General features: G+C 49.6%; 2 protein-coding genes across 4 annotated transcripts in view; one reads left to right on the top strand and one right to left on the bottom strand.

Moving 5' to 3' along the window:
- LOC138772515 (uncharacterized) lies at positions 1-9081 on the top strand. Its single transcript, XM_069952962.1, has 12 exons — positions 1-151; positions 1735-2433; positions 2612-2725; positions 2808-2867; positions 2943-3075; positions 3151-3207; positions 3317-3373; positions 4230-4286; positions 4370-4435; positions 4908-5012; positions 6092-6274; positions 7481-9081. The coding sequence occupies exons 2-12, from the start codon at positions 1744-1746 to the stop codon at positions 7792-7794; spliced, it is 1836 nt and encodes a 611-aa protein (XP_069809063.1). The 5' UTR covers positions 1-151; positions 1735-1743; the 3' UTR covers positions 7795-9081.
- Positions 9082-9096: 15 nt separating this feature from the next.
- The window catches only part of SPAG9 (sperm associated antigen 9), a 43532-nt gene continuing 27187 nt past the window's right edge, over positions 9097-25441 (bottom strand). Inside the window, exons 5-30 of one of the 3 annotated variants that reach the window (XM_069952960.1) lie at positions 21372-21519; positions 21092-21284; positions 20093-20189; positions 19745-19866; positions 19459-19516; positions 19192-19344; positions 19009-19060; positions 18799-18929; positions 18355-18411; positions 18058-18231; positions 17693-17834; positions 17512-17604; positions 17022-17189; positions 16732-16903; positions 16362-16583; positions 16023-16215; positions 15593-15715; positions 15180-15260; positions 15032-15099; positions 14665-14813; positions 14417-14588; positions 14152-14265; positions 13552-13590; positions 12231-12407; positions 12019-12153; positions 9097-11847 (exon numbers count right to left, since the gene is read on the bottom strand). In XM_069952960.1, the coding sequence (XP_069809061.1) occupies positions 11729-11847; positions 12019-12153; positions 12231-12407; positions 13552-13590; positions 14152-14265; positions 14417-14588; positions 14665-14813; positions 15032-15099; positions 15180-15260; positions 15593-15715; positions 16023-16215; positions 16362-16583; positions 16732-16903; positions 17022-17189; positions 17512-17604; positions 17693-17834; positions 18058-18231; positions 18355-18411; positions 18799-18929; positions 19009-19060; positions 19192-19344; positions 19459-19516; positions 19745-19866; positions 20093-20189; positions 21092-21284; positions 21372-21519 (3352 nt within the window). In that variant the 3' untranslated portion in view covers positions 9097-11728. Of the gene's footprint in view, positions 11848-12018; positions 12154-12230; positions 12408-13551; positions 13591-14151; positions 14266-14416; positions 14589-14664; positions 14814-15031; positions 15100-15179; positions 15261-15592; positions 15719-16022; positions 16216-16361; positions 16584-16731; positions 16904-17021; positions 17190-17511; positions 17605-17692; positions 17835-18057; positions 18232-18354; positions 18412-18798; positions 18930-19008; positions 19061-19191; positions 19345-19458; positions 19517-19744; positions 19867-20092; positions 20190-21091; positions 21285-21371; positions 21520-25441 lie in introns of all 3 variants that reach the window. The other 2 variants (XM_069952958.1, XM_069952961.1) reach the window with 2 other exon arrangements.

Here is a 25441-nt window from a genome sequence, read left to right on the forward strand (position 1 = left end):
CCAGCAGAGAAGTCGGTCTCTCGGGAGTCCCTGCGCCTCGTCCGGTGTCCGCCGCCGCCTCAGCTCCGAGCCCGGGAGTGTCCGCCGCTGCACCGAATCCTGCTCCTCTTCCTCCTGCTGCTCCGGTCAGGTGCGTCCTACCCGCTACAGTGTAAGGCACCACAAGGCTCAGCATGCCCGCTCCCGGTGTGTGCCCCGGAGGTCACCTGGGGGATTATTCGGAGATACCGCCTCTAGTATACGGCTCTGTTCACACATAGTCCGGCAGTAAGAATGCGGTATAGGTCAGGTAACCGGCGGAGTAATGTGCCGCCATATACCGAGGTGTCCCCGCACCGGAACCAGTGATCGTATCCGGTTATATTGTCGCTGATATCAGTATCGGCCACGTCCTCCTGTAACCGCAACCGCAGCATCGGATTATGTGTGAACAGAGACCAAGAGCCGGAGCCAACAGAACTGATCAGGAGAGACTGATATGTGGGGGTCACTGTCTGCCCTGTCTGGCTTCAAGGGCTGCGGCTGTCCTTACCTGGCTCTGGGGCAGTTGGGCAGGATGAGGGTTATTGTCCCGCTTGCTCTGGGGATAAAGTTGGGTAGGATGGTGGGGGTTATTGTCCCGCTTGCTCTGGGGCAGTTGGGCAGGATGAGGGTAATTGTCCCGCTGGCTCTGGGGATGAAGTTGGGTAGGATGGTGGGGGTAATTGTCCTGCTTGCTCTGGGGATGAGGTGAGGTTGGGCAGGATGAGGGTTATTGTCCCGCTTGCTCTGGGGATGAGGTTGGGCAGGATGGTGGGAGTTATTGTCCCGCTTGCTCTGGGGCAGTTGGGCAGGATGAGGGTTATTGTCCCGCTTGCTCTGGGGCAGTTGGGTAGGATGGTGGGGGTTATTGTCCCGCTTGCTCTGGGGATGAGGTTGGGCAGGATGGTGGGGGTTATTGTCCCGCTTGCTCTGGGGATGAGGTTGGGCAGGATGGTGGGGGTTATTGTCCCGCTTGCTCTGGGGCAGTTGGGCAGGATGAGGGTTATTGTCCCGCTTGCTCTGGGGCAGTTGGGTAGGATGGTGAGGGTTATTGTCCCGCTTGCTCTGGAGCAGTTGGGTAGGATAGTGGGGGTTATTGTCCCGCTTGCTCCGAGGCAGTTGGGCAGGATGAGGGTTATTGTCCCGCTGGCTCTGGGGATGAAGTTGGGTAGGATGGTGGGAGTTATTGTCCTGCTGACTCTGGGGCAGTTGGGTAGGATGGTGGGGGTTATTGTCCCGCTTGCTCTGGGGATGAAGTTGGGAAGGATGGTGGGGGTTATTGTCCCGCTGGCTCTGGGGATGAGGTTGGGTAGGATGGTGGGGGTTATTGTCCCGCTTGCTCTGGGGATGAGGTTGGGTAGGATGGTGGGGGTTATTGTCCCACTGGCTCTGGGGATGAGGTTGGGTAGGATGGTGGGGGTTATTGTCCCGCTTGCTCTGGGGATGAGGTTGCGTAGGATGGTGGGGGTTATTGTCCCGCTGGCTCTGGGGATGAGGTTGGGTAGGATGGTGGGGGTTATTGTCCCGCTTGCTCTGGGGATGAGGTTGGGTAGGATGGTGGGGGTTATTGTCCCGCTTGCTCTAGGGCAGTTGGGTAGGATGGTGGGGGTTATTGTCCCGCTTGCTCTGGGGATGAGGTTGGGTAGGATGGTGGGGGTTATTGTCCCGCTTGCTCTGGGGGTGATGACTGACGTGTCTTTTCTCCTCCTCCAGGTGGGGGCGATGCCGAGCTGCATAGTGAAGGGCTGCACCCACTACACGGGGATGAAGGCCTCTAACCCGCTGCTCACCATGCACGTCTTCCCGCGGGAGCTCAGCCGCATTAAGCTCTGGCTGCAGCAGATTGGGCAGATCGGAGACATCGACGCTTTTGCCGCTAAGGTTTTAGATGCATCAAGAACGGGTAAATACCGGATTTGCTCCGCCCACTTTGCGCCGGGCAGTTACACGGCCCAGGGGAGCAGGATTGTACTGAAGCACGACGCCATTCCCACCCTGTTCCCTGGGATTTACCCCAGACCCCCACCGGACCTGAAGACGCCAGGACCGCCCCCTGCGCCGGCCAAGAAGCCGGAAACTGCCCGGAAAAGTGACACCGTGGACACCCCAACACCCAAAGCCGCCGCCCCTGCGCAGAGGAAGGAGCCGCCGCCACCACCAGCCAATGTGGAGTGTCAGAAAAGGCTGCAGGAGGGGGTGCGCCGGAATCAGGGGGCCAAGCCGGGCCGCACTCCGGGGCCCCCACACACGCTGCTCTCAGATGTCAATGGGCGACTGACAGGAGGCCTCTCCAGGGCGGCCGGGAACAAAGAGCTGAAGGGCAAAGCGGACGAGCTCAGCCACAACCTGTCATCACGAGGCGACGGCACCGACGAGAACAGACGCGCATTGTGGTCTCTGGAAAACGTAATGGTGAGCAAAGGAGGCCGAGCTGTGTCCTCCTCTAGTCACATCCAGAACTGCAGTGCCTGTCCGCCCACAGAACTGCAGCTCCGGAGGTGACACAGCAGGATGGGAGGGGCCTGTGTGCTGGCTGGGGGAGGGGCCTGTGTGTGGCCACCACTTATCTCCCTCATCCTCTTTCCTCCAGGTTGCTCTCCTGCAGCATCTGGGAGACGCTCCTCTCTCATCCCGGGCACAGAAGCAGAAGACGGGCCGCCTGCTGAACCAGACCGCCGAGATTGTGTCGCTGCTGACCGGAGAGGTGACCGTCTGCAGGGGGCAGCGCTGTATTTGGGGGCGTATGGATATATTTGGGGTATATGACACGTTTCCTCCCGTTACAGGAGTGGACGGTCGTGAAGAAGAATTCTCACATCAGCAAGTTCTACAATATGATCCGCGAGGTGGGTGCGGCTGGGGGTCAGGTGACTGATCATGTGACTCACCCAACGATAACTCGGGTGATCTTTCTATTCCAGGTTCCCATAAAGTGCGGAGATGTGGCGGTCTTCTTCTCCATGGACGAGTGGGATTACATCGAGGACCACGAGGGCCAGTATAAGCACGTGATGGTGGAGGAGCCCAAGGACCTACCATTCAATGGGAGCTCGGGTACGGCTGCTGTATGGTGGTGGGCGTGCTGTAGGGGGCGATACTGGGGGCTTATCCCTTGTGTTCTCATTGTAGATGGAGCTAAGACGGACAGTCTCGTGGAGCCACAATGTGAACGGAGGCCGAATTTTAGTAAGTGTGGAGAATGTCCTTACGCAGCGCCACCTGTGGTCGGTGCAGGTCACAGTGATGGCCTGTCCTGCTGCCCAGTTATAATGCTGTCACTCTCTTCATGTTACAGATGATATAGACTTCGATGGTCTCTTCCACGGCTCAGGGTCACCCCAGACGAATAGAGGTGAGCTGCACCGTGACTGAATGTAACATGTGAGTGGCCAATGGCCACCACAATAGTGACCAGAAGTGGCCCTGTATCCGTCAGGATAGTCACTGGGAGACGCCCTGTATCCGGCAGGATAGTCACTAGAAGACGCCCTGTATCCGGCAGGATAGTCACTGGGAGACGCCCTGTATCCGGCAGGATAGTCACTGGGAGACGCCCTGTATCCGGCAGGATAGTCACTGGGAGACGCCCTGTATCCGTCAGGATAGTCACTGGGAGACGCCCTGTATCCGGCAGGATAGTCACTAGAAGACGCCCTGTATCCGGCAGAATAGTCACTAGAAGACGCCCTGTATTCGGCAGGATAGTCACTAGAAGACGCCCTGTATCCGGCAGGATAGTCACTGGGAGACGCCCTGTATCCGGCAGGATAGTCACTGGGAGACGCCCTGTATCCGGCAGAATAGTCACTAGAAGACGCCCTGTATTCGGCAGGATAGTCACTAGAAGACGCCCTGTATCCGGCAGGATAGTCACTGGGAGACGCCCTGTATCCGGCAGGATAGTCACTGGGAGACGCCCTGCATCCGGCAGGATAGTCACTGGGAGACGCCCTGCATCCGGCAGGATAGTCACTGGGAGACGCCCTGTATCCGGCAGGATAGTCACTGGGAGACGCCCTGTATCCGGCAGGATAGTCACTGGGAGACGCCCTGTATCCGGCAGGATAGTCACTGGGAGACGCCCTGTATCCGGCAGGATAGTCACTGGGAGACGCCCTGTATCCGGCAGGATAGTCACTGGGAGACGCCCTGTAGTCCGGCAGGATAGTCACTAGGCCTCTTACTGTGTTTGTGTTGCTTCTCCTCAGAGAAATATGAAGATTCGATAAAAGACCTGGAGATCCTGCAGATGAGCTGTTCCTCAGGTAACGTCTCCCATCTGCACAGTGTGTACAGTGTGCTTACTGGGTCGCACATCCTAGTAACAGCCTGATGCTTCTCTACACAGATGATGATGATGATGATGGTGATGACCTGGACCCTCCTCCCAGTGAGAGAATAGATTCTCCCGCAGGTATACCGCACACCATAGGGATGGGTTGTACCTTTTTTTTTGTGTAACATAACAGTCAGCTGTGACCAGATGGTGCTTAGTAGTAACGCAGCGCTAGTATGGTCATTGTACACTAAGCACTAAGGGATACTGGTGGCGTAGTTGGGATACAGGGGCACTGGTGGGTGGGGGATACAGGGGCACTGGTGAGTGGGTGGAGGGGTAGTAGGGATACAGGGGTACTGGTGGGTGGGTGGAGGGGGAGTGGGGATTCAGGGGTACTGGTGGGTGGGTGGAGGGGGAGTGGGGATTTAGGGTTACTGGTGGGTGGGTGGAGGGGTAGTGGGGATACAGGGTTACTGGTGGGTGGAGGGGTAGTGGGGGGATACAGGGTTACTGGTGGGTGGGTGGATGGAGGAGTAGTAGTGGGGGGAGTCTGGTTTGATCTGTTTTTTTCCCATAAATAATGCACTCTTACCTTTCTATCTTACAGGCGACAAGGATGAAGAGGAAGAGCTGCTGGATGTACCCCAAAGCCCCAAGTCACCCTCACCATCACCCTCAGCATCACCCTCACCCCCACCCCCACCCCCACCAGGTGAGCCATGTGTTACTGTTACCTGCTGTGGTTAAAGGGGTATTCCTCCCAAAATCCTTTTTACAGTGTTAAATAGCTGACCCATAGCTTTATTCATTGCTCAATACAAGTAACTACCTATTCTATGCTGTTTTGGAGCTGTTTCTGCTAACTCACCTCCTATCCTTGCACAAAATGAGTTAAACGCCGTGCACTCCGACACGCTCCTTCCTCTTGGCCCTCACCTGTGTGCGTTCAGCTATTCAACTCTGCTACATCACACAAGGATGACAGCCGGTCCCTGCTGCGATCCAATCTGCTACATCATTAGCTATGTACACACAAGGATGACAGCTCAACCCTATCCCTGCTGCGACAACGATGTAGCAGAGCTGACTTATCGTGTAGCAGAGGCGATAGCAGCAGGGACGGGCTGTCATCCTTGTGTGATGTAGCAGAGTTGCTTAGCTGAACACAGCAGGGGCGGAGTCGGGGGGGGCAGGTTCGATCAGCGGGGAGGGAGCTGGCTTACTGTAACTGTACTAGTCATAGCCCCAGCGGACTTCAGCTATTTGCCCCCAAACCACACCCCATTCCACTGCTTCATATGAAGAACTACAACTCCCAGCATAGTGTTTATGTACTGCAAAGATGGCCAGCTCCACACCTCTGCTGCAGATCTTTGGATAAGGGATGACTGTTAGGGAACTATATGATCATCAGCTCTGCTACGTAATAGACCAATCAGGAAAATGCATGATGGGAAATGTAGTTTGCTATCTTGGTTATAGATCGGCTTTTAGAAAAACTTGTAACTCAGGATAAAACTACTCAGGGGCACTTGGTGAATAAGGCCAGCTAGGTTTGGGAGCATTTCACTTTTTTTTAGCTCTTGGGGGGGGAATACCCCTTTAAGCAGTGGCGGTGATAATCCATTAATGTTATAAGCTTTTGGGGGGGGGGGGGGGGGGAGGAGGTTACATAGCAGTGTCCTTCCAACGCAAGAAGAGACAGTCTTGTTTATCAGCAGATTAGAACCTAGAAGTCAGGATGGCCGCCACACCGCTCTCCTAAAGAAGTGTTTTCTTACCCCCCCATAGAAAAACCAATAGAACAAAGGAAAAAAGACGAAGAAAAAGAAGAAATTCCAGAAAAGACAAAAATCTGTAAAGCAGCCGCACTGCAGCCTGAACCTGTACCCGATCCACCGATCTCTATGCCTGTAAGAGGATTCACTGCTGACCCCGTACCTGTCACCCCTCCAAAGATAGAGTCTCCCCCAGGTAAGGAGCATTACAGTATGAGAGAGGGGGTACTCTAATACAGTGCTTCTCAAACTTTTTCTACTGGAGCCTCACCCAACAGACCAAAGCAATGCCTGGGCCTCACCAGACTGACCAAGAGGGTGCCTGGGCCTCACTATCTGTGGTGAAAGTCTATTTAAAAGCTGAGAATAATGCTAGGGCCGCCTTTCACCTGTCTCCCAAGCTCTATATGCTAATAAATTAAGTACAAAATAATTTAATAATGTTGTGAAAATGGAGATTTCTGCAAACAGCAAAAGGACTGGCTCCTCAGCTGGGCCTCACCAACAACTAGGGGGCGCCTCACAGTTTGAGAAGCACTGCTCTAATGTATCAGCATGGCATAGGCTCCTGGAAACTGCAGGTCATGGTTAATAACCTTTTCATGACCGAAGGTCATTTATATATGCATGTCCAGGTCAAAGGTGGCATATTTTTTGTGCCATGATCTCTAGTTTTTATTTTTATCATATTAGTGTAAGAGAATTTTTTTTTTTTTTTTTTTTTTTTTTTTTATAATATATAATTTAAAAAAAATCTGCAGACCTGGTGTTTTTTTCTTTTAATGCTGTTCACTGTGCAGGAAGAATATTGTTATATTGTAATAACTCGGGACAATTCTGCACGCTGCGATATGTAATATGTTTATTTTTAAAAATATTTATTATAATGGGAAAGGAGGTAATATAAATGTTTGAGGCATTTTTAAAAAGTTTTAAAACTTTTTATTTTTAAAACATATATACATATTTCAGGGACATATATATACACACAATGCTCTGACTGTCTACACTGATGAATGCTATGCCATAGCATTCATCAGTATTATCAGCAGTCCGTGCAGAGCAGACTCTATGCATCCAATGGGACGGAGGTAAGTGGCTTATCCATCTGTTGGTGCTAGTGGGGTCCCGATAAGTCAGTGACAGGTGCTTGTCCTGTCACTGACTACCTTAAACAATGCGATGGCTGTGCATCGCGGCTTTTAAAGAGATTAATAAGAGGCAGCTGCCTGTCACTAGCTCCAGGCCACACAATTAAAGGCCCTTCAGTCCAGCAACGTGTGTGTGTATGTATATATATACACAGAGATTGTGGACGTAAAAGAGTGTCCAGTATCCCCAGGAGGAAAGTTATGAGCAAAAGCATGTGTTTTACCATCACCCGTGTCCTTTGTCCACATAGTGGCAGACGCTGTAGAAGAATCTCTGGAGTCCTCGGAGCTGTGGATTGCACAGGACGGCACAACTTCTTCGACGTGGATCCCACAAGATGACCCAAGGCCTAAAGGAAGAAACTGCTCAAGATATGGCAAAGGCCCCAGAATCCAGTGTCCGGTCAGCTTGTCTGGCACCACCACCATTATCCTGCCAGACCTGCCCCTGAAGAGACCAGAGTCAGCACTGGAGCCGCGATGTGAACTCTGTGACCTCACCTTCCCTGATCAGCTGGAACTGGAGCTGCACCAACTCACACACAGTAAGAAGCATCGGCTGTGACTGGCCTGCACCCAGGGGAGGAGAGAACCGGAACCACCACACTGAACTTACCCTGGGGGGGAGGCGAGCGGTGGGACAGATAGCAACTTCAGGGGACGAGTTTGGTCTTTTTATAAAATGACTTTAGTATGGAAACTATTAATAAAATGTTTACGACAGCTGCGCCGCACTCTTATCTAGAAGCCGTCACTACAAGCTTATCCAAACCTGGTGGTGGGTGTACAGCTGGGTGACACGTTCTCCTCCACATCAAGCTAGGCAGAAGCAACCTACAGGGTTGGCCACCCCATAATCAAATTCTATTGCTGGGTGACAACTAACATGGCCTCCACCTTCCCTAGACTCCTAAATGGCAGTAACTCCTATAGTAGAAGTAGCCTAATGCTTTGTTTACACAGAGATTTATCTGACAGATTTTTGAAGCCAAAGCCAGGCACAGACCATAAACAGGGAATGGGTCATAAAGGAAAGACTTGAGATTTCTCTTTTCAAATCCATTCCTGGTTTTGGCTTCCAAAATCTGTCAGATAAATTTGCCTGTGTTAAAGCACCATAACCTGGCTTTATAACAATGTTTAACTTTTTATTTTCTTAGTTTCCCAGCAGATTATTGTTGTAGTTCTGTATTGGATTACTTCTGTCTAGGACTGTACGAGGGTGAATCACACTCAAAAAAAAAAAAAAAAAAAAAAAAAAAGGCTTCTAAAGTGATGACTGCAGCCCCTGTATCCCTATGACAACACTTCATGCTTGTGATCTGATCCTTATCTCTGTTCTCCATCCTCACTGATTGTCTATAGATGGAAGTGTTATCATAGTGACAAGGAAGTGGAAGGATTCGTGCACAGTCTCTATGGTAAATGCTAAAAGCCACAAGTTTTGTAAATTTTAATTGTTAATTTACTTTCTAAATTGAAAATTTCTGCTGTTACAATCAAATGGAATTTATTGATGGAGTTCAGATGTGGACAATGGGTTGCAAACCAATGGATCAGCCTGTCAGTCCACATCTGTCCGCTAAACCCTGCTGCTCAAGCACAATGGGGGCCTCTGTGCTTGCGCCATCGCTCCCCATTCATTGGAAAATACATAAAAAAATTCTCTCCTTTTTATAAACTATTTAGTGTTCAGATTCTTTAAGGGTGTCGGATCTCTGCAGGCTGTCAGTGAATAGAGACATCATACCTGGCTGACAGCATGCTCCTGTACAATAGTGAAGGGTCGAAACAGTTTAACAAATTTTTTAAACTTTTTTTTGTTAACAAATGAGTAAAAAAAGTAAAGAAACTCTGCAGTCGTTGCTGTGAATCATTTCATATACATATTTATAGATATATATTTACACACATACATGTCATGTACAACGCTACATTCTAAACCCACTGCGGGTTCAACGATGGCAATAAATACTGACGCCCCCTACATTACAAAATAATGGTTAACGTTCGATACAATGAGGCCAGGCGGCGGCTGCTCGGCGAGTCAGGAGCGGGAAACAAAAAGGAGTAGAAAGAACTAAAAGGAGGAAATCGCACACAAAAAAGTTTTTTTGCAAGGCAACGGTGTCAGCGTAATAATTTATATCTCTTAAAATTTTTCTACTGAAATAATTAGTTGTAAAGCGCGGAGCTGGGTTACGTTGTATCCTTTGGTAAGTCTGGGATTGCAATGGAATAAATAAGTTTTGCACGAACGCGGTTTCGCATTTTTTTTATTTTTTAGGCAAAATCCATTATAGGCTGCAGATAGAGAGGAAAAAAAAAGAGCAACTTCCAGTGCAAAAAAACCAAATCGCTTTATATAAAAAGGGAAAAAGAATCTGTGTAAAATACATGACGCATGAGCGCAGCAGAAGCGTGAAGTCCTTGTATATAATCTATCAAAGTTAGTGTTACACCAGATCTCACTTATATAAAAAGTTATCTAATAATCTTATATATAAAATACAGTTCAGCGATGCAGGACTCAAGTTTTAAAAATGTGCATGTCAATCCTGGTCAGGACAGGAAAAAGCAAAAAAAAAAATACAAAAAAGGTGAAGAAAAATCCACCTTTTCAGTAACACTGGAAAATAAAAAATAAAGATATGTAAGGGGGGAGGGGGTGTAATACAAGCCTGTCCAGACCAGGAGGAAAATCTATAGAAAAAGGAAATTAGCAAAATAAAACACGTAAATTATTTGCTTGTTATAATATATAATACATTAAAAATGTAAAGTGCTGGATACAGTCAGACAATACTTCTCTGGAGGGGACAGAGAAACTGGAAACCTCCAGGTTAATAGGAAAGAAAATAGAGGGTGGAGCTTCCTAAGACAGTGGGTGTGGCAAAGCTACAACTCCCAGCATGCACTGCAAAACTTTTCCCAACTGTTGCAAAACTGCAATTCCAGACAGCGAGCGGCATGCTGGGAGTTGTAGTTTAACAACAGTTGGAGAGCCACAGGTCAGGGGAGACCTGCACTGGCTTTCTGTGAAGATTTCTCTACAACAAAAATCCTTCATCATTTCTTATAGTAAAACAAAAAGCGCTAAAAAGTCTTCACACAAAGTGACAAAGATTAAACGTCCTCCTGCTCTTTGATCATCTACAAGTCCTGGGGAATATCAGACCTTTTTTTTTTTTTTTTTTTTTAAAGTGGTTGCAGAACATAGAAAAATATTTTTTTATTTTATGTATTTTTTTTGGCCTCTTTCTCTATAAGCCGATGCGGATGTCTCTTCTCTATTGCGTTAGTCACCTATGATGGAGAACTAAGAACACATCAATGGACGTAAAATTTTGATTTTGCTTTTTTTTTTAACCTTCCCATAAAGGAAAGAAAAAAAGAAATTAAAGTAATTGTTTCTAGCAGCAAAAATCAGGGAAGACATTATGGAGCGCACACATGATGGATATCTACTATATCCCACTGACGGATCATGTGACAGTCATCATATTCCTATGATCAGAATTACATGATATTATGGGTGTGGAGAGACATGTTTGCTGTCAGAATTCCCCCATCCATGTAATTTTGGGGGGGGGGGGGGGGGGTGTTATGTCTTAAATTGATGACCAGATGTCCTTGGTTGCTGCAACCTAATACACAGCAAGAAGAAACTGCAAACTTGTGTCATGCTAATGTACCACAGCCCCCTACTCCTGAGTTTATAACAGTGGTGGGTGGGGGTGAGAGAAAGGCTAGACTCGGCCATGGGATGGGGACAGAGTGTCAAGTCCCCTGCACAAGGACATATGATATGAATCTACCGGCCTATCATGTCTCTTAGATTAGATGCTCTGTATCAGAAGTTATGGAGATCTACGCCGCTGGCATCCTATTTATCCTGTTGCATTGATGGGTTACTGGTAGTGGTTTGGGGTATTTATCATCTCATGCGGCTTTAGATCCAAAAAGAAAGATAGAAAACATGTAAAGTCCAATCCATCTCTGGTGTGGAGTGAATTCTGATACTGATCAGATCACCGTAACAATGGATGGTACCACAGGAACAGAGCTCTAGTCTTCTGACTCCATCCATCAAATATACAGCTGAATGCATAACCATCAAATCCCACAATGATGTAAAACCAAATCAGCATGAAAAATGTAAAAAAAAATGACTTTCATAATCCTGTTAGCAATCACTGGTTGTGGTCTGAGCTTGTGATCGATGATGGTTGTAATGGATCTTTGGACGTGACACAGAAGGTGGCGTGTACAGGGAGCCGTATGGTTTATGACACTGCAGTGCAAACTAAAACCGTATCGTCTACGTCATCCTAGTGTTTGGAGAGAACCACATGGCACCTGGTTGGGGTTCTTGTGGTTTTCATACAGTCAATGAAGTGTTAAAATATCGGATAAAAGAAGATGAAGTAGAAAAAAACCCCTAACAATGGCAGTAAGTATATACATCATGCACAAGGTCTGGAGGAGGTGCCGCGGCATTACTCGCTGCTGTTACACATAACCTGCCACACTATCAGGTGACTCCGCTCCACTTTGGCCATGGAGGGCTCGAATTGTAAGGAGTCATCCAAACCTTCAGATTCATTGCAATCATCACCTGCAAAAATAACAAGGAAGAGGCTTTTATACGCTCCTCGGGGCGGTGGTGACAATGTAATAAGCTCCACCCACAAGGAGGAATGATGTCATAAGCTCCACCCACAAAAGGAGAGGACATAAGCTCCACCCACAGCCAATCCAGGGCAGCGATCACTGGTGATTCCCTTACCCATTCGGAAGTCGATGTAACCCTCTCCGCCACTCATCACCAGCATGAACTTCTGGCTCAGATTTTCATCGGGCTGGGCACTTGCACTCTTGTCTCCAGACATATCTGGCGAGCTGGACGGGGGAATTACTTGACCTGGAGGAGGAGATGGCGCCAATGTTAGTCGACTATAGTGTGATTAACCCCATAAAACGCTTATTTTGATAAAGTACCTGGCACCGAAACAAAGAACTTCACCGCATCCCTGTGCCCGTGGAAACACAACTGAGCATGAGCCATAGAACAATACGGGATGAAAGTTCCCGGGGTGACTTTGTCGCTGTTCTCGTCGCCATAGACGCGGATGACGCTTCCTGGACGATTGGCAGCGCCGGGCAGAGCTTTATTGGCTTCAGAATTAAAGAAAAAAAACAAAAAGGACATATTTAGACTCTGCAGGTGAGGGGGGCACTTACTTATCACTAAACATGGCACCGGCCTCTACAAGCGCAGCTAAGAAGGAAAGATTCAGCGCTTAGTATTTCAAGACAAGGCTTGAAATAAAGAGAAGGGTCATGCTGACAGTCTGGAGACAGAGGGGATGGAATGTGCTTGTCCTTTATCTAGCACTAGCCTAGAACAGCCTAGAACCATTTCATTTACACCAGTCATGTGACAGCGCTCTAGAGCACCATCCCAACCCAAAGCAAACTCTGATCTAGGACTTCTATGGGGGCAGTGGACCACCAATCTGTGGGTGAGGGCCTACACATCAGTACATCCTACTTGCACGCTCCACCAGCATGACCTTTCGGTACAAACGCCATCACACCATCTATGACCACAGACAGAATTTTTGGTTGACCACTAAGAGACAACCTGTAGAAAAATCCACATTAAGAATTTCACACTAAACTCGGCCCATTACACGTCTAAGGTCTGCAAGATCTACGGCCTATGAGAAACAACGCCACCATGGTAAGTGAATGAGCCGCCCGCCTAACCAGACCCCCAAAGACTTAGAACCCTCGCTGCACCTCCTCACCAGCATAAGATAGCCTTTTATTACATGACATTCTCGTTCCAAAGAGATCATCCAAAACTTTCACAACTTATACCAAAGAGCTGCAGGGCATGATGGGAGTTGTAGTGTTATGAGTTTTTTTTTTTTGTCAGGGCATGACAAGAGTTGGACAGCTATAAGTAGGGGAATGCTGACCCTCCTCATCCTTGGGGACCCCCATGTGCTGCAGAACTTGCTAGATTGACAAGACACATCCATCAGAAGGAGGAAACCATAAAAGGAGAGGACAGTGTGCACAGGGATGAGAAGCTCCAGTGTGAATGGCGGTGATGTGGTGACCAGACTACAAGATTAGCTGCGATACGAGGACCCAGCCGTTTAGTAATACGGAAGATTGCTGCCAAGTAGGGGGGGGAGGGGGTAGACGTCCAGGAGGAGATGCTCAGGAACATACAAGGAGGGTGAATCTCTACAGCCAGTGGCTACTCGGAGAAGCCGGAGGGGAGGCTGTGCCTGGTGCAATCACTTACCCCTTAACCCCAGTAACCGTCCCTGGTGCAGTATTACGGCTATAGTGAGACAGGAAGGGGAGGGGGTAATGGACAGGGGACAAGTGTGAAGAACACGTTCTTGAGATCCGCACAGTCAAGTCATGTGTGAGACTTTGCTGGGGCCCTACGACTACTATACATCATGTATAACACTGCACATGAAGGGCTCAACTGGATGTGATGGTGTGTGAAAACTGCGACAGAAGAGGTGACCACCACCAGGCGAGACCCTATGTGCCCCTCTCCCAATCCTCTGTAATACTTCCTAATGCCTTTCTTATCTTCACGCTCTGCTTGCATTCAGTGAATGGTAACATTCACATGTCACCTCCTATTCATAGAGGTTATCCAGCATTAGAATAGCACCACACCTCTCCCCAGGCTGCGTGTGGTATTGCAATTTAGCTCTTTTTTTATTCAATGGAACCAAACTGCAAATCCACCCCCAAACTGAAGACAGGAGAAGCGCTGTTTCTGGAAGATAGCAGCCTGGACAATACCTTTAATACTCACTACTCTCCCAATATAATGACGTGTGATGTGTATTATGGATGATAACACCCCTAAGGGGGCACTTACTTTCAGTCAGGGGTATGGAAATGATGACGCCATTGCCGGTCCCTACCCAGAGGCGGTTGCAGGAAACCATCAGCGCTGTTATCCTGACAAATGAGAAGCCCAGCTTCCCGGTGCCTAGAGAGACAGAAAGCAAATGAGAAGGTAACACTAAAGTAAATCCTCATCCACCTTACTGATGGTCTCAATTCCAGAGCCCCAAAGGCTTTACACCCAGCGGGAACCCTGAATATGATACATGTGATCGACCATTGCACCAGAAACTCACCGAGCATTTTACTAACATAGGGCTCAATGTCCACATCCTGCAGATGCTGATAGGTGTGAGCATGGTAGAGCCGCAGCGTAGAGTCCAGCCGGATAGAGACCCACACGCCGTCTCCCACCCAGGCCAGCTGTCTCACTTGGCTCTCCTTCCTGGGATGAGCATCAAAAGACTTCTGGAGGAGAAGGAAAATGTAAGAAACCTTACAGCTGTTCAGTGCAGACGGGGCACCCAACCTCAGCTCCCCATACCTCTATCTTCATGGTCTTGGGCTGTACAATGTAGATCTTGTTCCTGTACCCGCACCAAACCTTCTCATGTACCACTGTCATACACCGGATGGAGTGGTGTGGACGACCAAAGTCCAGCAGGTGATAGTTAGACAAATCCCACTGACCGTCTGCAAGAAAGAGAGCAGATTGTAGCCCAACCACACAGGAAAGAGTTAATAACGTATCTCCTGCAGGGCGGCGCTCTTACAGCCAGGTCTGGGGAGGCAATGCTGCCCATTTCTTACAGGATATAGTACACATAACGTCTACACCTGGCTTATAATATATGGATGACATCACAGCTTCATCAAATGCATGAGGTCATCACCTGTTACATCATACCTACCGACACCTCGATGGAATATCGCCAGCGTCCCGTCAGCCAATGCTACCAGTACTATGCCCTTCACATGTCTGCAAAATAGAAGACTTATGGGTTATAGCAGGCTACAGACATATGTATGTAGGTATATAGTATACATCTCTCTACTCACACTATACTGAGGATGGAGTCTTTCAGCTTGATCTGCAGGAGACATTTCTTCCACTGGGTGACAGATGAATGGACGTAGAGGCTGCAATGGAAACCCAGACATTGTAAACCATCATGTGACCGTGAAAGACTTTAAAACCCCATGCCCCTCTGTCCTATCAACTAGAGAGAATCTGGAGGATTTAATGATAAATGTACTGTATTCCATAGACAGCAATGAACTGTGTAATACTCCAGTTCTCCTGCGGGGGCACTGTAGGAGAATGTAATACTTGCTGCACTAATGACAGCCAATTACAGGGGATCTCAGTTGAGGAGTCTCCTGATGATCAGGTTACTGAGCTATGGAGTCACATACTTAGGAACAGTGTCCCCATTTAACAGATGGTTGTGTAGGTCTGCAGCGGTACTTACTGTCCGTTCTGTGCTCCCAACCACATGGTGGGCAGGAGGCTGTTCATCTTCTGTGCCTCCTCTCTCATCAGATCCTGCTCAGTGGGCAGCGTGGCCACCCCATCCTTATACAGGTCAGACTCGCTGCTGGAAGGGAGGGGACACAAACCAGGGGTAACCAACAACCTACAGACATTGTCTTTCAATTCTTCATAGTTTTTAAGATCTCTGCAGACTGCCAGAGAATTTCATACAACCAATTATCCCCACACTGGGAGCCATACTGGATCATCAGACTTCAGCAGTATGCAGAGTGTGATATGACCCTTACCTGGTCTGGCAGCAGGCATAAAGTGTGACGTGACCCTTACCTTGACTGGCAGCAGGTATACAGAATGACGTGACCCTTACATGGCCTGGCAGCAGGTATACAGAGTAATGTAACCCTTACCTGGTCTGGCAGCCGGTGTCATCGCTCGTGTTCTGTACACCCAGTGGGTCAGTGAACACGTGTTCCGTGTAAATTCCCGCCTGTGTGATGTCAGCCACTTCGTCTGTGGGGCTGTCGCCGGCCTCTGTAGCCTCGGTAGCCTCTTCTGCTGTAGGAATGTTCTCATCCAGCTCAGGACTGGTGGAGCCTGGATCTGCCAGAACAAGCATGGAGAATGATAATCAGCTCTGATGACCTCTGAAAGCAAGTGACTGCTCCCTTATCACCAACCCCCCTCCGGATTACATTATCCAGGTACAGTGTCCGCCACTCTCGGGACCCCCATCTATGGCTGCTTACCTGGTTGACTCTCCACCTCTGGAGACATAACACTTGGTGTTTGGCATACAATGGGCTCTGTGTCTTCGGCAGAGGCGGCAGTGACTCGGACACCAGCGATGCCCTGGTCCCCCGAGGAGCTGCTGCTCACCAGGCTCTCCGATAAGGACGACTTGTCTGTCAGCCCTGAGTCTGTGTCCAGCTTTGAGGACTCGCCTGTCGGGTAATCTGTTTCCATTACGCCTATCAGGAAAAATAATACATGTATATTCTCTAGCTGCACAGCTGAAGATCTGTTACAATTACAACCAGTCTAAGCACTCGATGGACCGCAACTGTGGGGACAGCAGAGATACTTGTGCGGCTTATGGGCTATCACATGACAGGTCACCTGGCACGCTGGCGATGCACAGCACATGGGAGTTGCAGACGATAAAGCTGTCCAGCATGTTGCCCGGGTCGTTGGCGTCCACGATGATCACCTTGGTGGAGGAATGGGTGCTGGTGCAGATCCACACCAGACTGGACAACTCATCCTGATGTCTCAGCTCCTTCTGCTGCACCTGCACAGTCACAAGGAACACTGCATTAGGATTTGTTATGGAGCAATGAGAACCGAAACCATAACAGCGCCTCCGGTGGCCGGTCACAGCACTGTCCTTTTATAATTCTGCTCTGTACCTTTAACTCCTGCTCTAGTTTCTCCAGGCTGCTCTGGGATTCGCTCCTGGGTTTCTGGTTCTCTAGCTCTGAGCCGGGGACATCACTGTAGAAGACACTCGCTCCGATAATCGAGCCTCCATCCCTGGTCTTTCCTCCGGAGAGGTTAACGCCGACAGCGCACCAGAGCTGTGAGACAGCGGACAGGGTATGAGGTCACAAACATGACATCAGCATGTCTATATAGATTATTATTCTCCAGTCACATCCAAAGCTGAGTCCTGTATTCTTCTAGTCGCCACATGAAGTCTCCGATGGTTAGCTTGCTTTTCTACAGGGTGACTATTGTCACGGACATTACAACATACTGAGATGCAATTTCAGGGATATGTAGAAATAAGAGCGCAGCTCTGGAGGTGGCTGCAGTAGACAACATGAATACCTCAGGATCAGTACAAGATGAGCAGCACTGACCTGAGTGCTACAACTTACACAGAACCTCGGGCATTACCTTCATAGACGAGTCCTTCTCATCCAGGGGCCTCAGATACACAGGGACCGGCAGATTCTTCATTTTGCCCTCACCCTGGCCGCCGTTTGTTGCCTTTAGGCAGATATAATGGAAAGATGGTGATGTCAGCACAGGAGGTATATAAGCTAGTATAATCACTGGTGTATGTATCAGCCATCACCTGCTTGTACTTTTGAGGAAGACTCCAGCCGAACGCCTGCACACGGCCATCCTCCTTCTGGACGTGCGCCTTCATCTGCCGATACTGCTCACGCTTCTGCTCCCGCCTGGTGGCTGAAGAGGCTTCGCCGCCACCGGAGAGACTGACAATGATGAGAGAAAAGAGGGACCGTGAGATCTCTTAAGAGCGGAAAGTGATCTGCAGTCACAAATCTGCTGGTGGTCTCTGGAAACAGTCAGCAAGCTGGTGCTCGGACATTCCCTGACAGCTAAGGGGGTGGTTAGTTTCCCTACATGATATGGCAGACACTGAACAAGCAGGAATGATCAGAGATTTCACAGTGAAAGCGTCATCAGGATACTCACTCGTCACTGAGGAAGTCAAAGGCTTTGGACTTGTCGCTGGGCAGTTTGGCCAGGGCGCTGCTCTTCTTCTTGATGGAAGGGGTGATGTGCGAGGTTGGTGCGTTATACTTGACATTTACAGGAAGCTCCGGTTTCTTGGAAGTTGTGGCGGAAGAGCTGAAGAGGCGACTGAAGCTGAGGACACACAATGAGGCCCGCCAGTGGGATTAGTTCACATGCCAGCTGGTACTGCCAAGTGGTGACAGGCATGGGTATTATACAGGGTGAATGCTCACCCCACCGGGACCCCATACTCACAACTGCCAGATGCTCGACCTCTTCTTCTCCTGCATAGCAGGATTTTCTCTCGATGCCCTAGAAAAAAATCCCAAGAATTATCCCCCATTCTGCAACTCGGTCTGAACTACTCAGCAGGAGAAAGTAACACGGACCCTCAGAAACAAAGCAGTGGGATCAGTCATAGCTACGACAGGAGCCACTAGTGTGAACAGAGCCCAACATCTCCACATGCCACTAAGACCCCCAACCATCACCAGTAGTCCTATATTCTTCCTGTCTGTATGGAGCACACTCACTCAGCTCTCCAATAGCACACATTATTATTACAAGACAAGATGACATCACTATAGTATGTACCAGGGCAATTCTGACGTCACCTTAGCCTGTACTGGGACCATGAGGACATCACTGTGCTGTATAGTGACATCACTATGGTCGACAATAACAGGCGTCTGGCTGTACCTGATCATCTCAGTCCACCTCACGGCCTCCTGCAGCTCCATCAGCCTCTCCTTGTATTGGTTGCGCTCCATCAGCACTCGCGCCATCTCCACCCGTGTGAACCTCTTCCTCTGAGCTGTAGGGACGTCGCTCTGCACCAGATATAAAGTTGTGTCATTTGGGAGCGGGGGGACAATATTATAATGACATCCTGGAGAATAAGCCACTTACGTCTTCTTCATCTTTACATTTCTGCTTCGCCTCCTCAGTCTCTGCTCGAGCCCTGAAAGAAAATACGGCAGATTTATCATCTACTTTTCCCCACTCATCACATGGCAGCAGATTCCGCCCCCACCCCTGATTTAGCAGAAATAGATGGGATCTGCTGATCATTCACAATAGGGGGGCACATACTTCTTGAGCTCCTCCTCCAGCTCCTTGTTCTTCTCCTCCAGTTTCTGCTTGGCCTGTTTGATGGCGTCCAGCTCCCCCTGCAGCACGTCCTTCTCGCACATCAGCTCGTCCAGCTTGGCTATCAGGTCGTTCTTCACCACGTTCAGGGCGTTCCTAGGTTCAGCACATAAAATGAGGATTACATGTATACAAGATACGGGGTGTATATAGATTGCTAAGCCCTAACCAGGAGCAGACAGCCACTTGGTGACCACAGGATGCACCTACTTGGTTTCCAGGAGCTGCGTGTTCTCCAGGATAAGGTTCTCCACCTCCCGTCCCATCCCTGCAACAAACAAGCAGCAAATAAGAACTGGAAGTGAAAGGGTTAAGAAATATCACAAGTGGAAAGGGCCAAAGCGGACTGGCCAGCCACATGACCGCCCACACTGACAGTGGAAGGGTCACTGGATTAATAACTTTAGTGCCCATGACCTCAAGACAACCCTTCCTGCTCCTGCACTGACTGTTCAGTGTTATCCTGGGGACACCAGCATCACTGTAAGATTATTACCTAACAGGTCCGCTCCCTCATCCACATCCCCGATAAGGTCGGTCCCAGCAGAGGACAGCTCCTCGAAGAGAGACTCTGTGTTTCGGTCGAACGCTTTGTTCTCGATGCCTTTGGATGGAGTGCTGAGAATGAGGAGGAGGACACATTAGCACAATATGGCGGTGACCCCTGCGAGGTGTCTATCACATATATATCCAGTGCTCCTAAAGCTGCATGTAGTGCAGGGAGCGGGAACCGCAAAACTACAATCCCCATCATGTCTGGACAGCTAGAGCTCTGGCTCTGCAAGCATGATGGGAATTTTAGTCCTGCAGTTCCTCCTGCCTTGTGTATAGAGCGGCGCCTCACCTGGTCATCTGATACGCCCGCTCTTTGTCCATGTCCAGCTCCGGGGTGGACTCGATGATAGACTGGACCTCTGACTTCTCCTCATTATCATTGGTATCTGGGAAGAAGAAAATGATGAGAATTCCCCTAATAAATCCAGAAAGACCCTCGCCAAGGATGGGTCATCACATGGGGGCGCCACATGGCACAGCCTCCGCATTCTTATATCTCATCCTGTATCTACATGGCACCAGTAGTTTATAGAACTGGAAGAAGGCGTGGCCTCCCATGGGGGCAGGGTTCCATCTACAGTAGCTGAGAGGAGTCATGCTTGGTCTTATAATTTATGCTTTGCCTGCAGGACCCGAGCCCCCCCACCCCTCCTCCTTGATGCAGTGGCGTCTCTCCTGCAGACGTAATCGATACTGGACCATCCATTAGGAGAACAGACAGGAATAAATCAGATGGTGGATGCATTAAGGAAGCCACAGACATGGGCGACCTCTAAGCCTGGGCCGTGACCTTCAGCCGATCAATAGCGGCATCCTTCCAACTGAGAGCCCATCCTGAGCGCACAGCTGAGGGTCTGTTCTCCTGTATCAGCACAGGTAAGAGGCGGCCCTAATATGCTGCTCACAGCTGAAGGGCTGTTACAATGTACCAGTACAGGTACGGGATATCAGCTCAGCTTTAGAGGACTGTCTGCACTGATACACTGTAACAAACACTCATAATCTGGTGGTCTTCAGCTTGTATCTCTTCAGTAGCTATGAACCTATGACTTATCATGCTGGGAGTTGTAGTTTCTCTCACAATACAATGACAACGCTCTTATACTGACTGTGAGCAGAAATCTTAGTAAGGGTGCGTTCACACCTACAGGATCTGCAGCAGATCTGCAGCAGATTTGATGCTGTGTTCAGTTATTTAAATGAAATCTGCTGCAGAAAATCAGCTGCAGATCCTGTAGGTGTGAACGCACCATAAAGCTGGATTCTGCCACCAGGGGCTGAGACCCACCTGTGGAGGCTGTGGTGGTCTCCTGGTTGACCTGGACGTCTTCGTTTTTCTTGTTGTTCTGGACGTTGTTGTTCGTCAGGTTGGCCTTCATGATGACCTCATCTTTTTGGTCTTTAGAGGACGCATGCACCATGTTGTCAGGGTCGGGGCCGGCGGTCTTGACCCCCGTCTGGCTGAGACTAAACAGTTCGTCCTGTAAGATGGTAGAGAAGATGTTATGTGTACTGAGAGATGGGGCCCCCTTATAACCCAGGGGCCCGGGCCCCCATAAGCCGTTTACCTTCAGGCTGGTGTTGCAGCGAGCGTGGTTCTGTTCCTGCAGCTTCCAGGGTCCATTTCCAGGGGTCTCCGCACCACGAGTATCTGGCAGAACCAAGGAATCTCCGGGAGACAGCGGGAAGATCCCCAATGAGATGGGCCGCTCCTTCCTGTACACAATAAAGCATTCTCTATGTTAGTGTCTATTCCTGCTCACTGACAGCAAACAGAGCTCTTACCTGCTGCACCAAGTGTATAACCATAGAATAATAACACCTACAAAACCCGCTCTATTACTTATATGACTTTTTTCACAGTTGAAAACCTCTGCTTGCTGTCAGTGAATGGAAACCTGTAGAGAGGCGAGACCTCAGAGCTGAGGGATTGTTACATTATCAGCTGTGGTGGATGTGTTTAGCTCGCAGAGGGATGTTTGTGGTGGATGTGCTTAGCTCGCAAAGGGATGTCTGTGGTGGATGTTCTTAGCTCGCAGAGGGATGACTGTGGTGGATGTGCTTAGCTCGCAAAGGGATGTCTGTGGTGGATGTTCTTAGCTCGCAGAGGGATGTCTTCGGTGGATGTGCTTAGCTCGCAGAGGGATGTCTTCGGTGGATGTTCTTAGCTCGCAGAGGGATGTCTGTGGTGGATGTGCTTAGTTAGCAGAGGGATGTCTGTGGTGGATGTGCTTAGCTCGCAGAGGGATGTCTTCGGTGGATGTGCTTAGCTCGCAGAGGGATGTCTGTGGTGGATGTGCTTAGCTCGCAGAGGGAGGTCTGTGGTGGATGTGCTTAGCTCGCAGAGGGAGGTCTGTGGTGGATGTGCTTAGCTCGCAGAGGGAGGTCTGTGGTGGATGTGCTTAGCTCGCAAAGGGATGTCTGTGGTGGATGTGCTGAGCTCGGAGAGGGAGGTCTGTGGTGAATGTGCTTAGCTCGCAGAGGGATGACTGTGGTGGATGTGCTTAGCTCGCAGAGGGATGTCTGTGGTGGATGTGCTTAGTTAGCAGAGGGATGTCTGTGGTGGATGTGCTTAGCTCGCAGAGGGATGTCTTCGGTGGATGTGCTTAGCTCGCAGAGGGATGTCTGTGGTGGATGTGCTTAGCTCGCAGAGGGAGGTCTGTGGTGGATGTGCTTAGCTCGCAGAGGGAGGTCTGTGGTGGATGTGCTTAGCTCGCAGAGGGAGGTCTGTGGTGGATGTGCTTAGCTCGCAAAGGGATGTCTGTGGTGGATGTGCTGAGCTCGGAGAGGGAGGTCTGTGGTGAATGTGCTTAGCTCGCAGAGGGATGACTGTGGTGGATGTGCTTAGCTCGCAGAGGGATGTCTGTGGTGGATGTGCTTAGCTCGCAGAGGGATGTCTGTGGTGGATGTGCTTAGCTCGCAGAGGGATGTCTGTGGTGGATGTGCTTAGCTCGCAGAGGGATGTCTGTGGTGGATGTGCTTAGCTCGCAGAGGGATGTCTGTGATGGATGTGCTTAGCTCGCAAAGGGATGTCTGTGGTGGATGTGCTTAGCTCGCAGAGGGATGTCTGTGGTGGATGTGCTTAGCTCGCAAAGGGATGTCTGTGGTGGATGTGCTTAGCTCGCAGAGGGATGTCTGTGGTGGATGTTCTTAGCTCGCAGAGGGATGTCTGTAGTGGATGTGCTTAGCTCGCAGAGGGATGTCTGTGGTGGATGTGCTTAGCTCGCAAAGATTTGTTGGCGGCGGATGTGTTTACCTCCCAGAGGATTGTCTGTGGCAGATGTATTTAGCTCCCAAAAGACTGTTCACAGTGGATGTGTTTAGCTCCCAGAGGACTGTCTGTGGTGGACGTGTTTAGCTCCCAGAGGATTGTTGGTAGTGGATGTGCGTAGCTCACAGAGGATTGTCTGCGGCGGATGTGTTTAGCTCACAGAGGATTGTCTGCGGTGGATGTGTTTAGCTCACAGAGGATTGTTGGTGGTGGATGTGTTTAGCTCACAGAGGATTGTCTGCGGCGGATGTGTTTAGCTCACAGAGGACTGTCTGGGATGGGCACCCTGTTATAAGCGGTTCAGGATGGATGTCAGGCAGGCAGTGAGAAGTATAACAGTATATTAGGGTTACAGCACATTCATTACAGGATAATTGAGCTTCTATTACAGAACAGTGGAGGAGCTGTATACACAGAACGGAGCGGGGGATGGTGAATAGATCTTATATACTCAGAAGAGACAAAGCTGCACACATGAGGCGTCTGATCCAGAGCGGAAGTCACCTCCGCAGACTGACACCAGATGCCTCCAGAGCTGTAAGCAGCAGGAGAAGGCGTTACAGTGTATCAGTAATGTGACTGCCGGGGAACAGAGCAGAACCAACCATAACAGTTGTCATTGTATAATGAGAGAAACTACAGCAGTACCAACCATAACAGATATCCTTCATACATCAGGACACAACATCATGAAGCCTGGATCTCTAAGACAAACTCAAGGTCAAACAAGGGGTTAACCCAGTGCGGCACAGCGCTGCACACACACTAGACAACAACAGCCAGGAGTGCCTGCACCCTCTGTGTATAGAGGAGCGGACTCTGTAACCCCTTAGTGACCTCAGGCCGGGATGTCAGATGTGCAGGGAGACGAGACATCCCGTGTCCCTTCCTGGATACGCAGATGTATATACTGCGTACAGACTACGGCAGACACACCACCTGACATCACCGGGCCACAACGTCACCGCAGCCCGAGCGCAGGGGGAAAGAGGAGAACGGACTATCACAAACAGCACAAAACACCACAATACAGGACAATGCCTGATTCTAGAAAACTCCAGCCACCTCTAGAGAAGAACACAATGAGATACAGAAACAACTAAACCACCTCCGCAAAACAGCACAAAAGTAACAACAACAGTAATAGAGTCATCATCATTATCAATGAGGAGATGTAAGAACCAGCAATGGCTCCTGACACCTCCTGTACTCAGCATCAATAAGACGCCGGGCCCGCTCCTATACAGGTGTATCACCACACGCAGCCAGCGGCTGGCATGCAGAGGGTTAAGGATGGGCAGACATGGGGCGGGGGCAGTGAGGCCTGCGTACCTGAGGATCCTCGGCAGGCTCTCGGTCAGGGCCGGCAGGCCTGTAGAGAAGGAGAAGTGCACCAGCAGCAGCACGGAGAGAGACACCAGGATGGCAGAATTAATGACCACCGCCCCGCCAACAAAGCCAAACACAAACAGCAGCATGCAGCGGGGGCTCATGGTGCTGCCCTGGCATGGTGGCACCTCGGGATCAAGGAAGCCGCCTGGAAGACAAGGAGGTGTGCGGGCTCTGCCGAGGCTCTGTCATTCAGCTGATACCACAAAAGCAATGCCATGGGTAGTGGCTGTGTGCGCTCCTGCTGCAGCCCCACAACCATGACATCATCCCTCTGCCTCTGTAATAAATGAGGAGGGAATCCGCTGTGTGCCAGGCAGCAGCCAATCCCTGCACAGCAGCTACCAGGGGACGACACGGGGGGAGGAGAGGTAACACAATACACACACTAACCACATAGACTACAAGGTAACAGCCAGTGCACAGCACTCACACTACACACACTAACCTCATACTATATATACTATATAACAGCCAGTGCACAGCACTCACACTACACACACTAACCTCATACTACATAACAGCCAGTGCACAGCACTCACACTACACACACTAACCTCATACTATATAACAGCCAGTGCACAGCACTCACACTACATACACTAACCTTACACTACATAACAGCCAGTGCACAGCACTCACACTACACACTAACCTCATACTACATAACAGCCAGTGCACAGCACTCACACTACACACACATACTACATAACAGCCAGTGCACAGCACTCACACTACACACATACTACATAACAGCCAGTGTACAGCACTCACACTACACACACTAACCTCATACTATATAACAGCCAGTGCACAGCACATACACTTCACACATACTACATAACAGCCAGTGCACAGCACTCACACTACACACACTAACCTCATACTATATAACAGACAGTGCACAGCACTCACACTACACACATACTACATAACAGCCAGTGCACAGCACTCACACTACACACATACTACATAACA

Source organism: Dendropsophus ebraccatus, chromosome 14, assembly GCF_027789765.1.
Source record: "Dendropsophus ebraccatus isolate aDenEbr1 chromosome 14, aDenEbr1.pat, whole genome shotgun sequence".
NCBI lineage: Eukaryota > Metazoa > Chordata > Amphibia > Anura > Hylidae > Dendropsophus > Dendropsophus ebraccatus.